Below are 17,158 nucleotides of genomic sequence, written 5' to 3'. Positions count from 1 at the left end.
TTAGCCCAAGACAAAATGCATGATGTAACGTTAAAGCAACTGTATTGTGCACAGGACCTGTTTACCATGAAAACTGTGACTGCCCTCAGGAAGATGGGAGTGCTTGGCTGGAGGTGATGAGCTGTCCTCAAGCAATTGAGCAGATTCAAAGGGATTTGGCACATTTCCCCGCCATCGATCCAGATAAAATTGCCAAAGAAATTCCACAACGGTTTGGACAGAGGCAAAGTCTGTGCCATTATACCATAAAAGACAACAAGGTACACCCTGTGCTATAGTACCACAAATGACAATGGCTGTCCTGCAAGTAAATGTCTTAAAAGAAGAAGCCCAAAGAATGAGGGAAAGTAGTTTCTTTGGATTCAAGCAAACTGGGAGATGACTAGGATGCAAAGTCAATTCTACCTCTGTACATAGAGACTTAAATTGTTACTCTTATACCTCTATACCAGGGGTGGGCAAATGTGGCCCTTTTACAACCTGTGGACTTCAACTCCTAAAATTCCTGAGATAGCTTGGCTGTCTCAGGAATTCTGGGAGTTGAAGTCCACAGGTTGTAAAAGGGCCATATTTGCCCACCCCTGCTCTATACCATCAGTTTCTGCAACACTTAGTCATTTGATATAATGGCCATCGCTACATCTTGTGACAATAAATACTAAGCAATTATGGAGCTCATGCAATATATTGGCCATGAACTGAAGAACCTTTCTAAGTTAAAGGCATTATAATAAGAATAATAGAAGTTACTTAAACTTCCCGGGAATATGGAAGTAGTTTTATTCCTTGATGACTGGATTCTTTCTAATCCTATGGACCATCATCATAATATCTGTCACCCCAGCCACTATAGTCATTCTTGCTGGGGATGATAAGAACTATGCTCTATGCCTATTGTAAAAAGTAACAATTTAGTAAGGATAAACAATAATTCTAATAGAGTTTCACGAAGTTACAGAAAGTGAACTTTACATATTTCTTTGTTTTGGGGGAGTAAGAGAATGTAAATGAGCCTAATATTGTTTTGGAAAAGAAAGAAAAAATCCCTAATTTGTGATTCTTGAATTACTTTAGATTTATATAAAGACCCATGGTGAACATGTTGGCTTCCGAATTTTCATGGATGCTATTTTGCTTTCTTTGACAAGAAAAGTGAGTATATGCTTTAACTATGTTATAAATCATTTTATTTTTAGTTTTTATTTAGTACCGAACACTTGTCATACACTTGCAGAATCATCCTTTCTATTTCCTAAGCCTTCAAAGTCCACATTAAAGTTGCCTAAAGACAGCGGTGAAATCCTCCTGGTTCTGTCCAGCTCGCCGAACCGGTAGTGCCGGCGGCGGGAGGCTCCGCCCACCTGCCGGGATGTCATTACGTCCCAGTTTTTTATCATCTGCACATGTGCAGAAGAGGCGCGCGCATTCCCGTGCACTCCCGTTCCTGAACCGGTAGCGAAGGTAAGTGGATTTCACCACTGCCTAAAGATGTATTCACCCCAAAGCCCAACTGTACCTCCATGACTGAATGGCTGACAATGAAAGATGCTGCTTTGATAATCTTCAGGTGTATTGTAGCAGCAGGACACTAAATGGGCATATTTAGATGGTAGAAAATAACCACTAGCCAATTAGTTCTGCTGTCTCAGCCCACTCTTCACCTCAGTTCTGAAAAAGATGTCCTTTCCCCTGTTACCAAAGGAATAATTTTGGTAGCTGTTTATGGGCCTGCCACATCAAGTTATCCATTGTTATCCAAATGATCAACGTTGACTTGATGACAATAAGTTCTTTTTTTTTTTTTTTTAGATTTTTTTTTTTTTTGATGACAATAAGTTCTATGCTTCTTTATCTACGCAAATAAAAGCTGTGTATGTGTGTGTTCCCTTTCAGTGGACACATATTGAAGAAAAGCATATTATTTTGTTGGTTTGGAGGTTTTCCTTAGTCCTCTGGAAGGAAATGGGAATTTTTGGAAGTCCACACATTATGTGAATGGCAATTTGCATAAGGATCTTAAAATTGTAGCTGTATCGGGTGCTATTCAGCAGGTTCTGACAGTTTCTGGAGAACTGGTAGTGGAAATTTTGAGCAGTTTGGAGAACCGGCAAATACCACTCTGGCTGGCCCCAGAATGGGATGGGAATGGAGATTTTGCAGTATCCTTCGCCTGCCAGGCCTACCAAACCATGCCCGCAGAACCGGTTGTAAAAAAAATTGAATTCCACCACTGAGCTGTATGTTTTTGCAATGCTAGACTGCGTACACAGTTCCTGCTGGGCTATGACCAGGGGTTTTGGATCTCGCCATTGCAAGAAGAATACAGGATTTCTAGAAACTCTCAAGATACCATTCAGAATATTTGTAGGTAACAGACTAGTAACAGAGCCAAACTACTACTACACATAGAGAGAGAAGTTCCCTTAGGATGGGCTCCAGCAACTTGTCCAAAAACTTGTTTCCTGTTTGAATGGGAGGCAGCTTTGAAGGATTTTATAAATTTGAAATGAAGCATTCCATTTGACTTTAGGAAACCTATTTAAAAACCTTTGAAACGTTGATGCATAGTTGCTGAAAACGATAGACTGGAACTATAGACCACTAGATGGCATTGTACTCATAAATTGTTTGGCTTTGAATTAAGCATTCTGATGTTTGTTAAAGAGATAGTAAATAATGTCTTAATAATTTTTTTCCTGACAAAAACAGTTGAGGAAACGCAGATTTGGCAAATGCATTGATTTAAGAAAGTCGCCATTTTCGTTCATCTATAAAGTTGAGGATAATAATATTGGCCTACATTGCAGTATTATCCTAAGAGTTCCAATTGAAGAGAAATATGTAGCTCAAAATTGAACATGAGGTTCTTGGTGCTCTCTGAACACGTACTTGTACAAATGATGTTATGTAATGAAATGTCTACAAGCAAGCAACCAAATTCAGGAAGCACCAAAGTTTCCACTATTCTATGTGTAATTTACACACAGCATTTAAATAAATACTGTGTACCAATTACTGATGAACAAATGCAAAATTTTGATGTTGTTTTTTGGCAAATGAATAAAAATGTATGCCAGTAAATTATAAAATGTCAGTGAAGCTCAGGAATTCCAACATTACATAATATATATTTGCTAATCATCTTCTATGCTAATCATCTTTCATCTTTCATACAGAAAACGTATCTGCCATTTAATGTTCCAGTTTAGCTCTCTTAAATGTTGTTTAATGATTAGAATCCAGTTCAGAAATCCAGTATATAGGAAAAGTCAGCTGCTCTGAGTCACCTTACAAGGGAGATGGGCGGCATAAAAATTTAATAAATAAATAAAATTAAAAAGTCATATTAACCATATTTAACAAGGTGATAACCTTCCAAGGGACGTGGTATCTCAGTGGCTAAGACGCTGAGCTTGTCGATTGAAAGATCGGCAGTTTAGCGGTTCAAATCCCTAGTGCCGCATAACAGAGTGAGCTCCCGTTACTTGTCCCAGCTTCTGCCAACCTAGCAGTTGAAAAGCACGTAAAAAAAATGCAAGTAGAAAAATAGGGACCACCTTTGGTGGGAAGGTAACAGCATTCCGTACTCCTTTGGCATTTAGTCATGCTGGCCACATGACCATGGAGATGTCTTTGGACAGCGCTGACTCTTCGGCTTTGAAATGGAGATGAGTACCACCTCCTAGAGTCGGGAACGATTAGCACATATGTACAATGGGAACCTTTACCTTTAACCTTCCAAGAATCTTTTGATTGCCATCGGGAGAAACTGAATAAGCAAACAATAAGTAAATAATAACAAATATACAAATAAAGTCTTTTTTTATTGTGTCTTAGGTGAAAATGCCAGATGTAGAGTTTTTTGTGAATTTGGGAGATTGGCCATTGGAAAAAAGGAAATCTTCCCAGGATGTCCAACCCATATTCTCCTGGTGTGGATCCAATGATTCCAAAGATATCGTAATGCCAACTTATGACCTGACAGATTCTGTGTTAGAAACAATGGGGCGGTAAGAATGTCTCTATTGTTTATAGGAAGTTATTAAAATTATTATTAGCTGAGCATGATTGGTTTCCATTGTAATCTATGTCTATAGAGTTTATTTCACACATTTAAATTATTCTACTCTTAAGTCTCTCCTTGAGGTGTCATCCAGTCTGTGGCTCTTCTTTTTTAGTCCAGAGTTCCCCAATTTTTTTGACTTTACAGACCAGGAAGGGGAGGGAGAGAGGGGATGGTCCTGGGCGCACACGGCTGGTAAGCGCGCATGCAATCAGTCGCCCACTACTTGTGTGAGTGGGGATACCCGTGTGCATATGGTCGTCCACCTGCTTAGGCAAGTGGGGATGTGTGTATGCAGTTGCCCACCACTTCTACCGCCCGGTTCTGAAAGGTTCAAGGCCTTGTAGTAGGCCGCAGTCCAACAGCTGAGGACCCCTGCTTTAATCCTGTCAGTAATAAGCATCTAAGGATAGGAAAAGCTGTTAATGGCAAAACCTTCCTTCTGGGTGTAAGATCTTCCTGAAACCTATGCCCAGAACTCCCTTTTCTTATGAACGTTTCCCCATTTTTTCCTTCCTAAGAGTCAGCCTGGATATGATGTCTGTTCAAGCAAATACTGGGCCGCCATGGGAAGAGAAAAACACCACAGCAATCTGGAGGGGTCGTGACAGTCGAAAAGAGAGGCTTGAACTTGTGAAAATGAGCCGAAAGTTCCCAGAAATCATCGATGCGGCCTTTACAAATTTCTTCTTTTTCAAGCATGATGAAAACCTCTACGGCCCAATTGTGAAACATATTAGCTTTTTTGATTTCTTCAAGGTGCATTTATCTTCTATCTATCTATCTATCTATCTATCTATCTATCTATCATCTATCTATTTCATTTTGGCAGAATGTATTGCAAAAATATATTGGAATAAAATAAAATATTGCAAGCCGTATTCTCAGGACTGAGAAGGCTTCTGGAATGGATAGGATATATTTTTTAATCCCCTATTTCTTTTTCCCCAACCCCATCTTGTAAAATAAGTAGAATCAGTATATATAATTGCTGAAATACCTTTTACCAATTTAGCTAGAGTGTGACTGTTTGGAGATTTATTCCTCTGCAATCCATCTGTTCTGCAAAGTGATTAAAAAGAGAAAATACAATATTTCAACAACACCCATAGTCTTTTGGTTGTCCTGGTTTGGGGACCTCTGCTGTTGTATCCTTAGGAGCACCTTTCTCTTAAGGAAGATAACAATCAAAGTTATTATCTATGTTTGCAACTTGTTTAAACTGCATCTAAACAAACAGCGCTGTTTAATAGCTAATTTAAATCAATAAATGCCACACGGGCAATAACAATTGAGGTACATTGCCCACATCAGAGAAATGAGAAATAACCAGCTCAAAATATATGACAGTTGAATCTCTAAAGTTTGGGGCTTTTTCCTTTCAAAGTAATATCCTGCAGAAATTTCTGGCAGACATCGGTATTTAGAAGGTAATAGTTAGATTGGGATTACAATTCATGTGGGACCAGTTACTCTCTCTGAACCCAACACACCTCACAAAGTTGCTGTGAGGAAAACAGGAGGCAGTATTAGGTATGTTAGCTGCCTTATTTATAAAAGTAAGCATAATGACACTTGAGGTGAGGCCCACTCCATCTTCTTGGCCTTCTGAAAAGGGCCTGAAAACTCAAAGGGGCATCCCACTCTGGAGGGGAGTAGATTGAAAAGATCCCACCTCCACCCTGTAAGTCCTCGACTTACAACACTTTGTTTGGTGACCATTCAAAATTACAGTGGCACTGAAAAAGTTACTTATGACTGTTTTTCAGACTTATGACCATTGCAGCATCCCCACACAATTTGCCAAGCAAATTTCAGACGCTTGGCAACTGACTCATATTTATGATGGCTGAAGTGTCCTGTGGTTATATGATCCCCTTCTGCGACCTTCTGACAAGCAAAGTCAATAGGGACGCTAGATTCGCTCAACAACTCTTACTAGCTTAAGAACTGCAGTGATTCACTTAACAACTATGGCAAGAAAGGTCGTAACATGGGGCAAAATTCACTTGTTTCCCTTAGCAACAAATTTTGGGCTCAATTCTGGTCGTAAGATGATGACTATTTCTGTTGGTGCCTTTCTTTTCTAGTTTTTTGTTAATTTTTAATGCTCAATGTGTTAAATGTTTTAACATTCTAATGGTTTTCTACTGCTATTTTATTGATGATTTAAGCCACCCAGAGTTGCTCACAAGAGAAATGGGCGTATATATATGTGTGTGTGTGTGTGTGTGCATGTATATGTGTGTGCGTGAAAACACACACACACACACACACACATTTCAATTATCCCACCTACATAAAATGTTTTGTGAGGTCTGCAAATGGGAGAGATAGAAATGCTCTACTATATTACTGATGCTTTAGATACAGATTTCTTTGGTTTTATAGTTGATTGCTATTAATAAAGGTAGGATTTTAAAAATCAAGAGCTACATTGTCTTTGCTCAAAAATTTACAGCCCTTTCAGATGTCATGTCTGTTCCCATCAGCCCTACTTATTACTCCGCTGGCAAGAACGGATGAGTAATGGGGCTGAGTATTTATAGTTCCACATGTTCTCTACCCCGACTTAAAATGTAATTGAACCGCTATTGTGAATCTTAAATCTTATGGATGTGTTTTTTGTCCCTGTGCTAAAGAGAACTATAATTGGCTAAAATTCCTTATTTACCACACTTCCAGTAGGAATTTGAAGTTTGATAACCAAATAATGGGTGGAATGATTCTATCTGTGGAATATCCTCTACCCAGATATTCCACAGACATTTATCAAGAGTTTAATTCTTGGGGGGCTGTAGCGAGAACCTCCAGTAAAATGGTATCTTTATTAACGGTGTATGGTTTTATTTTGCAGTCTAAATACCAAATTAATATTGATGGCACAGTGGCTGCATATCGGCTGCCATACTTGCTGGCAGGAAACAGCTTAGTGTTGAAGCAGGATTCCATCTACTATGAACATTTTTATAACGAATTACAACCTTGGAAGCACTTTGTTCCATTTAAGAATGACTTGAGTGATCTCATGGAAAAACTCCAGTGGGCGAAAGATCATGACGAAGAGGTAAAGATGCATTTAATTAATAAAAATCTGTTGATTGCCATGATACAAATCTATTTAGTTTGGTATTATGAAAGTTGGTTACTGTGTAACTCACACAGAGGGAAGTTGGTTATATTTAGTTTATCCTGTAGAAGTTGCCAGTGATAGCTGTCATGAGAGCATTTCAGAAACTATTGTTGATCTTGACTGGCAGTGGCTTCTAAGGTTCAAGGCAGAAATTGTTCCCTCCTCAGCTTAGCTGGCCCTAGGACCTTTTCTGAATGCAATGCACAGACTGTGATTCAGAGGAATCTGACTGTTCAGAATTTACTTTGCCTAGATCAGGGGTGTCAAACTCAAGGCCCAGGGGCTGGATCCGGCCTGCAGAATGCTTAGATCTGGCCTGTGGGGCTGTCCTGGAAACAGCGAAGATCCGGCCCACGGTACTTCTGCCAGTGAAAACAGAGCTCGGGAGGGCCGGCAGCAGAAAGCTGTCGCAGCCAAAAACGGAGCTCGGGAGCCATTTTCGCTGGTAGAGTGCTTGGGCCACCACAGGCGCCCCTAACATGAGTGATGTCGAGCTGGCGATGCCCACCCCCGCCATGGCCACCCTAGCCCCCTGAAGTCAAACACAACCCTGATGTGGCCCTCAATGAAATCGAGTTTGACACCCCTGATCTAGATCATTGTTTTGTAATGAAGATGTGTCTGCTAACTGAGGTTGCCCATCAAATGAAGGAAATATCAGAGATATTTTGATTTTCCATGGTAGTTGTAATATGCTGTAGATATATTTTTGGAAACTTATCTAAGCTAAGATGTATTTCCACTACCTATATTTTCTAAAATGTGAAATGATCAAATCCGTCTTTGCAAGTAATAATTTCATTTATGGATTAGGGTAGCATAGCAGTTTATTTTAGGAATAATGACAGACCTCTTTTTGAAAATTCATAATTCTAGAAACAAAATCATAAGAACTGCAGAATTTAATGAAATGACATCTACAGGAGTGTGGAAACATTTGAAAACATGAAAAATATTTTGAAAAAAGATAATAAATCAGATAAACTTAGACATACTAAATTCAAAAGGAACAAGAGAAAATCATGATTACTTTTATTTTGCATGGCAGCAGATATGTTTTAACAATAGAGACAACAAATCCATTCCTTAAATATTCCAAATTTTATACCAAACAAATTTGGGAAAAAGTGAAGAGTAACTAGATACACTACAGCTTACCCAACAAAAAGAAGTTTGCAACAAACCAATTACTGAAAAGGAAATGAAGCAACGCAAAAATTGAAACTGAATAATCTAGGACCAACGTACATAAGACTTTCCAGGAAACTTGTCTGAGGGTTTGATTTGGTTTATATAGTGCACATCTCACAAAAATCAATATAAATATAGTATAAAATGCAACCACACATGCTTCAGCCAAGAGACCAAATCAATTTAAATGTGGCATTACCATTAACTGAGGTAATGAATGATAATCAACAATATTAAAGACTTGGTTCTTCCTGGAAGGAAGCTTTAACTTCTCTGATTTATACGTTGGGGAACTACCTGACACATCCAAGATTGTATAGATCTATTTCAATATTTAATGTAGTTGATAAGCTTTGTATGGCAATACTTGGAAAGAATTGTAAGTGACCTTCTAACTGAATTAATATACTCTGATTGGACTGGATTTGTCTTGAAGAGCTATACAGTTTGAGTGATAATTTTAGATACATTTTGAATGCTATTGACAATATGAATCAGAAAAGTAAGAAAGTGGCCATGATTTTTCTAGATATAGAGAAATCTGAAAAAGATTAACTGTGATATGAACTTTCTTACATAGATAGGCCTATGCCAGGGGTCTGCAACTTTAAACACTCAAAGAGCCATTTGGACACATTTCCCACAGAAAAGAAAACATCGGGAGCCATAAAACTCTTCCCGTGCCTGACTGTTTCTTGAGCAGCCACAAAAGCAGCATATGTAGTTCAATTAAACATTCTGTTTTCTTCTGAAACTTTTCTTTTCTTGGATTTATTCATGGTTGGCCTACCAGGGGTTGAAAAGCTCAATAAATCGTGTGCCAGTGGATGTCGCACATTGGTGGTTGTGACGCATATTTTGAGCAACAGGGAGCTGCAGCAGAGGGGTGAAAGAGCCACATGTGGCTCCAGAGCCGCAGGTTGTTGACCCCTGGCCTATGCGATGCCATGTGTTGTATGGATTTATGCCTTCTCTATAGCAATAGCACTTAGACTTATATACCACTCCATAATGCTTTACAGCAGGGGTCCCCAACCTGTGGGCCATGGCCTACTACCAGGCTGTGGCCTCTTGGCCACTGGATTGTGTGAGTGGCTGGTCAGTGCATTCGAAAGTGAACATGCGCACCCCCCCAATTGTGCTACTGTTGCTGCAAGGGTCAGGTGTAGAGGGTCTGCAGGCGTTGCACACACACAGCCCCATTCGTGTGCATGCACACTTGGGTAAAGGCGCCTGACAACCCCCCCCCAGGACCTCAACTCACCCAAAAGGGTTGGGGAATTCTGCTTTACAATGTCAGCATATTGCCCACAACAATCTGGGTCCTCATTTTACCGACCTGGGAAGGATGGAAGGCTGAGTCAACCTTTAAAGTTGTAGTTTTAAAAAAATTTCCAAAGCCCCTTTGTTGCATAGCCACTGTTTTAGGCTAGGGGACTTCTAATTACTAATAATGTTCCAAATGTTGTTGCAAGCCTGGGCTGTTGTCACTCACCCAACTTCAAAAAGCTCCATCTTTCTCTGATTTCCTCCAGCACTTTTCTTGCCCGGTTGTCCTAGCTTCGTGGTAGCCACCATGACTGCCGCCCCCCGCCGCTGCATCACAGAGGGTTCCCTCTGACCTCCGAGGAACTTGCCTGTTCCTCTCGGTCGTCCAAGCCGCCCCTCTTCTTCCCCCATCCCTACAAGACGGGTCCGAAGACCCATTGGCGGTGGTTCGGCAGCCAGGGTTTTCGCGGGACTCATCAGAGCCTGCTATTTCCCCTACTGTCTCACCGCGACGTCAAACCAGAAGTCCCGGAAGCCTGAGTCAACCTTGAGCTGGTCAGGATCTAACTCCTGGCTATGGGCAGAGTTAGCCTTCAATACTGCATTCTAACTACTGCTCCATCACCGCTCTTATAGTGGTGTCTTCCCTCTCAAATGAAGTTTACTCCTGAAAACGAGGTGGATCCCATCCAGATGGTATCCCAGAGGGTCTGAAAGACCTGGCTTTTGTCCCAGATTTTAGGCCATGGCGGTTGGAACCCTTTGCAGACCTATGACAGGTTCATCTTACTGACTCAGCCTCTGCTATCTGATTATTGCCATTGTTATATGTTTTTGTATAGTTGTTGTTTGCTATGAAGTTCCTTGGTCAGTGTCCAAGTTGAAAAAAGCAAACAAACAGAGTTATTAGGTACCAGACATTAATTCACTAGCATGGCAAGAACTGTCTGAATTATCATTTTAAGATTGGAAAGTACTTTGAATTTGGTATTCTGTAACATGAGCACAGTTTTTTTAAAATTTGATTTATATGCCGCCCTTCTCCGGAGACTCAGGGCGGCTTACAATGCGTTAAGCAATAGCCTTCATACTTTTGTATATTTATACAAAGTCAGCTTATTGCCCCCACAAACTGGGTCCTCAATTTACCTACCTTAGAAAGGATGGAAGGCTGAGTCAACATTGAGCCTGGTGAGATTCGAACTTACAGTAATTGCAGACAGCTGGTGTTAATCACAATGCTATCAGTCTGCTGAGCCACCAGGCCCTTTTTCCTCCTCATCCCATCCCGTGTGTTTATTCTGGAACATCAAGCCTAAGGGATCTTTTTTAAAACTTGAAATGATATCACTATTTTATATTTATTTCAGCAGATGACAGCATCTGTGTGATTTAGTATGGGCTTTGGAAATAAGCAGATCAGATTTGGTTAGTATTTTGATGGAAGATAGCCAGGAAATACCAGGGCTGTAGGCTAACCTGGGAGTCAGAACATTATTTAAAAGAAAGCAGTGTCAAACCATTCTTCGGCTGCTGCCAGGAAGACCATATGAATGCATCCATCAAGTCAGATGAGTTGAGCTTCATTTGAGGACGATTGCCCTGTCATGTAAAACTGAATCTAGTTTTTGATTCATAATTCTCATTTGGTATCATTATTGTGGTCTTCTTGCATGCTGTGAGCTTGCTGGTGTTTTCTTGTTCATGTTTCATAGCCATGTTAGGTGGGTGAGTTGGTTGGTTATTTATTTATTTAGTTAGTTAGTTCAATTTTTATAGCCGCCCATCTCGGTGAATGACGCTGGGCGGCACTGATAATATTACAGGTAGTCCTTAACTTATGGCCACAATTGAGCCCCAAATGTCCGTGGTTAAGCGAGACATTTGTTAAGTGAGTTTTGTCCCATTTTACGAGCTTTCTTGCCACGGTTGTTAAGTGAATCCGGTTTCCCCCTTGACTTTGCTTGTTAGAAAGTTGCAAAAGGGGATCACATGACTTTGGGACGCAGCAACGATCATAAGTATGAAGCCGTTGCCAAGCATCTGAATTTTGATCAAATGATCATGGGGTTGCTGCAAAAATTGTAATTGTGAAAAACGGTCATAAGTCACATTTTTCAGTGCCGTTGTAACTTTGAATGGTCACTAAATGAACTTTTGTAAGTCAAGGACTACCTGTAAATGGCATATTCGTGAACCATCTGCAACAAGAAAAGCAAACTCAGAGCACACCAGGAACCCAACAGGTCAACTCTGAGCTATATGCATTTTCCACTATTGCTATCATTACTGCTAGCTAAGGAATGCTAGTAGTTTGATATTTCTTTTTAATTAACTCTTCCAGTTTGATTTATTTTGAACTGTGATCCTCTGAAACTTGATTAATATGTAGATAGGAACAGGTGTAAAAGGAAATTTAGGAAAACTAAAGTTTAAATATGAAAACGCATTAATTCGGTATTTATTCCATCTGTCTTCCCCACCTCAATTTTCCTCTTGGTAGGCAAAGAAGATTGCAAAAGCAGGACAAGAATTTGCAAGGAACGCCCTCATGGGAGATCATATATTCTGTTATTATTTCAAACTATTTCAGGTCAGTTTTATCTTTCTTTGTTGAATTTGCACTGAAATCTGCTGAGATAGGGGATTAAACAGTGGGCCCCACCTTTAAAAATCAGTACTTCATTTTGCTAACGATTATGGGACTATTTGTCTCTATGAGAAAGTGAAACTGCCAAAAGAATAACCTAATTGAAGCCTCTTCTATCCCCAGTAATTTCTGAAAGCAGGGATTGAAAAATAACACATGACAAAAATATGAAAATCCATGTGTGTAAAAACGGATGGAAAAGAATTAACATTACAGCTTTAATGTTAATTTCAGTAACTCTCATTTGAGGGGAAGAATCTTTGCTGAAATATATTGGATCCCTTCCATTATTTACTATTTCAAGTAAGCAGATTAGGCTTCTGTTTTGTTTTCCTTCAGGGTTTCCTAATAAAATGTGATCAGCACTCCTAGGCTTACAAACAAATGGATTTTTGGCTCTGTAGCATTTAAAAGAGTAAAAATTGCTCAGAGGAAGATATTTATTTGATCCTTTTGGAGCTGTTTTTTTAAGAAAACTTCTAGTGGAAAATAATAACAGATTAACAATTTTATTTATTTATCTCTCTTTTTTAATTTTACCCCACTAATTAATTAAGTGTATCTCAAGAGTTAGGTAGAACTCCAGAAAGAGTTATTGGACCTCAATAGCAAATAGATATTTAAGAAAAATGTTGAGTTCTTTTATCTGTGAATGATAGATTATCAGCCTATCCTAGGAATATTATCATTAGAAGTAGTAGAGTCACCTGAGGGTGAAAAATGTTCTCCATCCTTGACTTTAGTTGACATAGTTTTCGCTGAAAGGTCTTCCGGGAAGGCAACAAGTCTTTGTGAGTGGAGGTCTCCATGTCTTTGATGACCTTCATTTATTAATTCCATCAGTCCCCACATTCTGTCCTAAGAGCAAAGACAAAATATCTACTTTTCTCCGTCCTCATTTTTATCCTTACAACAATTTTAAGTAGTAGATCAGGTTTCCCGCTCTGTACATTACATTAATGGTTACTTTACAACTCATAAAGAGCAGGATATCACCTGAACTAGACAATTGAATTGTCTAGTTGTACTTTCTAATTGTACTTTCACATTCCATATTTATTATCTCTAACATGGGTTTATTTTATGTGTTAAGGATATTGTTGAGTTACACCCGAAGTTGTGGTTTATAAAGCAGAGTACCGTTAAGAGTTTTACGCACGGAAACGTTTTGAGAGTAATTGTGGGTTTTATAGTATTTTACTTTTAGGGAAAAGCAAAATCATAGTCCTTTAACAATCCAAGTCTTAGCCATATAAAGTGCAATATAAGATCAATCCAGGGATATAAAATCTTCTTACCAGTTTGTAGAAAAATACAAGGAACAATCAGGAACAATATGAAAATAGTTCAATAAATATCAGAAAGCAGTAAATAAATAATCATGATCAAACAATTGACTATATAGAGAGATCAAAAAGAGTTAGAGCATAGCAGCAGGTAAAAATGGTGTAGTGTCCACACTAACCATAATTTAGTTCTCCTTAAATACATTGGCTACAGAGCTCAGCCAATCAGGATGTAGAATGACTCAGCACAGTTCTTAAAGCTACATAATACATTCACATAATACAAACATACAATGTTGGCTTACGTATTTCCTGGCCAACCAATTAGGCAATAACCATTTCCTAACATTATGGATTCAAAATGTTAAGCATTCAGCTACATTAGAATTGAACACAGACTGTCTAAATCATTGGGAAACTTTTAAAAACACATTAGTAACAGTTTCATTGATAGAATCTGCAAGTGAGCGCCTTGGAAAGGTTATGTCACTCGCCGCGTCACGTTGCCATCACATGACATTTTGTGACGTTTTTCCCCCTTGTGGAGCTGGGGTGGGCGTGGTCTGCTTGTGACGCATTTGGCCCGGGGTCTGCCAGTTTGACACCCCGGGGTTAAAATTCAAGTAAGTGTTTGCTAAGGATGCATTTGAGCTTCTACAGATCCCTTTCTAAAGAGAGTATGGGCTCTTCAAAACAGCCGTCAGCAAAGATTAAAGAGCTAACTTTAGAAAGCCTCTTCTAAAACACAGACTATGCATTAAAAGAGGTAATGATATTTCAGCAAGTCATCTTATAGTGTTGTGTGATATTGAATCGTAAAGAATCCAAGTTTCCTAAAGCAGTGTGGGCCATTTGTCGCACTAAAACAGCAGTACACAATGTTGATCAGCTCAAGGACCATCCCAGGTTTTGTGTGGTACATTCAGGGCCTATACTGAGAGACTTTTCTGGAATTCTGATGAGTGAAATAGATGCCGGAAGCATCTGGAAGACTTTAGAACCTTGTAAAGCTCCTTAAGCCTTCTCAAATGCATGGAAAGTTTCCAATGTAGAACTGTAGGAGATTCCCCCCCCCTTTAACATCAAGTGGTCATTGTTTGAGGGAGCAAGGGAAAAAAATATTCTTTAATTTTTTTTTCTCATTAGGAATATGCCAAACTACAAGTGAGTGATCCCAAAGTGAGGGATGGCATGGAAAAAGTGGCACAGCCTGATGATGACCTCTTCCCCTGTAATTGCCATCGGACAAAGGTATAGCATGTATAAGTTAATATTTTAGGAGTTGATTGTTGAGTATTCTGACCTGAAGTTAATGAGAACATTGTTATTGTCACTCAGGCTCTTAGCTTTGTAACACAAATGTTGCAGTGCCAAAATGGAATTTTTATCATGTACCAGGAGGGAGGGAAATAAAGATTCTAATACATCTAAATTAAATCTTAAGATATAAGCTAAAACCTGCCAGGTCAAGGAGAGGAATGGTTTGTGTATTCAGAAAAACTAGAATTAAAGGTATTCTACATGAAGAAACTATATTATCTGATCCTTTACTTATTTGAAACTTGTTTTCAAAATGCAAGGCTGCAACTAGAGTCAAAATGCATTCCTTTAAATATCTATTACTCCCTAATTAAATTGTATTTCCAAGATGAGCTGGAGGTGTAATTAAATTTGTAATTTAATTAACAAATTAAAAACAGAGACAAAAGCAATTTAAATGGGGAATTGCAATATTTTTCTCCAAATATCTTTTGTAAAAGGAGATTTATGAGTCTTAAGGGGCTTTTTTAAAAAAAATATTTCCTTAATGTTCTAAGGATTGCCTTTACATACCACAGCTTATAAGACCTATATTATCTGTAGGTGCATCACTTGAGGACATTGCTATGGTCCCATAAAGCTACTCCAATTGATATGAACAAGCATTGCACTCTTAAGTTTTTTCCTCATCTTGATATCTACATGTCCCAGATACTACCTACAAGGAAGCCATTCCTTCCTTTGAAGACAGTTTCAGATTGAGTAGAAGCAGATATTTCTCAATACTTCCTTCTTAGATTAAAGGGGAAGGTGTAAGTAAAAGAGAGCATATAAAAAATCAAAAAGCAGAACTGTTTTCAAATTAGACTCTTACCATGAAGGTGACCTGTGAAGGAGGAGAAGTTGGCATCAGGAAGACTGAAGCTCAGGATGATTTGGAAATTGTTGTTGCTACCTGTTCATATGTTCACAGCTGAACAGACAGTAAGGAAGGCCACAGAATCACAGAATGTAATGGAGCCTAGAGATCATCTAGCCTAATTCAATCACCAGTGTGGAAGTCCCCAAAGATGTCTAAACAGACCCTCCTTAAAGACCCTCAAGGAAAGAGAATCCACTGCTTCCCAAGAGTTTGTGCCAGCTTTCGCAAATATGCTAATTCCATAATAGCAATAGAACTTAGACTTCTATACCGCTTTACAGTGCTTTACAGCCCTCTCTAAGCGGTGTACAGAGTCAGCATATTGCCCCCAAGAATTTGAGTCCTCATTTTATCCACCTCAGATGGATGGAAGGCTGAGTCAACCTTGAGCCTGGTAAGATTTAAACTGCCAAATTGCAGGCAGCCAACAGGCAGCAGAAGTAGCCTGCAGTACTACATTCTAACCCAGTGATGGCTAACCTTTTTGCCGTCGTGTGCCAAAAGTGGGGGGAGCGCAGGGAGATTGCCCACATGCGTGCCCATACCCATAGTTCAATGCACCCCGCACCCGCGCCTCCCTCCTCCCCGCTTTTAGCATGTGATGGCACAGTGGGCCCGGTAGGCCCGTTTTTCACCCTCCTCAGGCTCCAGAGGCTTTCTAGAAGCCTGGGGAGGGCGAAAACAGCCTTCCCCACCCCCCACCCCCCGGAGGCCCTCCAGAGGCCGGAAACAGCCCATTTCCCAACTTCCAGTGGGACCGGAAGGCCCAAAAATCAGCTGGCCAGCGCACATATGCGCGCTGCAGCTGAGCTATGGCAATGCTCGTGTGCCCACTGATATGGCTCCATGTGCCACCTGTGGCACACGTGCCATAGGTTCGCCATCACAGTTCTAACCACTGCGCTACCAAGGCTCTTAATCATAATCCTGTACCCAATTATTCCTGAAACACCAAATCTTCTTGTAGACAGCCTTGACTCTCACAGATCACCCACACACTATTTAGATAAATTAAAATGCAATATATTCCAGATGCTTGGAATAACCATAGGCCATCAAAATCCATTACTGGAAAATATCTATTAACTACAAAGGGAAATGGCATAAAAGAATAAGGTATTTAAAACACATACGAAGTTCAATAATTCTATGTTATAAGCTTTGATGCCCAAGTTTCATCTTACTTGCAGGTCAAAGAAGAACTCTGATGAGACAGAGGAAAACTTGTGGCTGGATATATTTACCTAATCACCTTCCAAGGGTAATAAGTTACTAAGAGTGAAATCATCTGGATGCCCTCTTTTGTGCAGTATTAATACAACGTTGCTTTTTATAAGTTCTTTTTTTAAAAAAAATAAAATAAAATAAATATTCTTTCCATAAA

The 17,158-nt window shown here is 39.5% G+C and overlaps 1 protein-coding gene across 3 annotated transcripts in view; it reads left to right on the top strand.

The window, feature by feature from the left end:
- The window catches only part of POGLUT2 (protein O-glucosyltransferase 2), a 27,414-nt gene extending 10,256 nt beyond the window's left edge, over positions 1–17,158 (top strand). For all 3 annotated transcript variants that reach the window (XM_087895441.1, XM_034418007.3, XM_034418015.3), the window contains 8 exons: positions 55–260; positions 1,075–1,152; positions 3,838–4,010; positions 4,585–4,822; positions 6,921–7,130; positions 12,160–12,249; positions 14,739–14,843; positions 16,965–17,158. In XM_087895441.1, the coding sequence (XP_087751567.1) occupies positions 55–260; positions 1,075–1,152; positions 3,838–4,010; positions 4,585–4,822; positions 6,921–7,130; positions 12,160–12,249; positions 14,739–14,843; positions 16,965–16,982 (1,118 nt within the window). In that variant the 3' untranslated portion in view covers positions 16,983–17,158. The remainder of the gene's footprint in view (positions 1–54; positions 261–1,074; positions 1,153–3,837; positions 4,011–4,584; positions 4,823–6,920; positions 7,131–12,159; positions 12,250–14,738; positions 14,844–16,964) is intronic.

The sequence above is a fragment of the Pantherophis guttatus genome, chromosome 5 (genome assembly GCF_059756535.1).
Source record: "Pantherophis guttatus breed Tessera chromosome 5, ASM5975653v1, whole genome shotgun sequence".
Classification (NCBI taxonomy): Eukaryota; Metazoa; Chordata; class Lepidosauria; order Squamata; family Colubridae; genus Pantherophis; species Pantherophis guttatus.
This window is presented reverse-complemented; position numbering and strand designations above follow the sequence as displayed.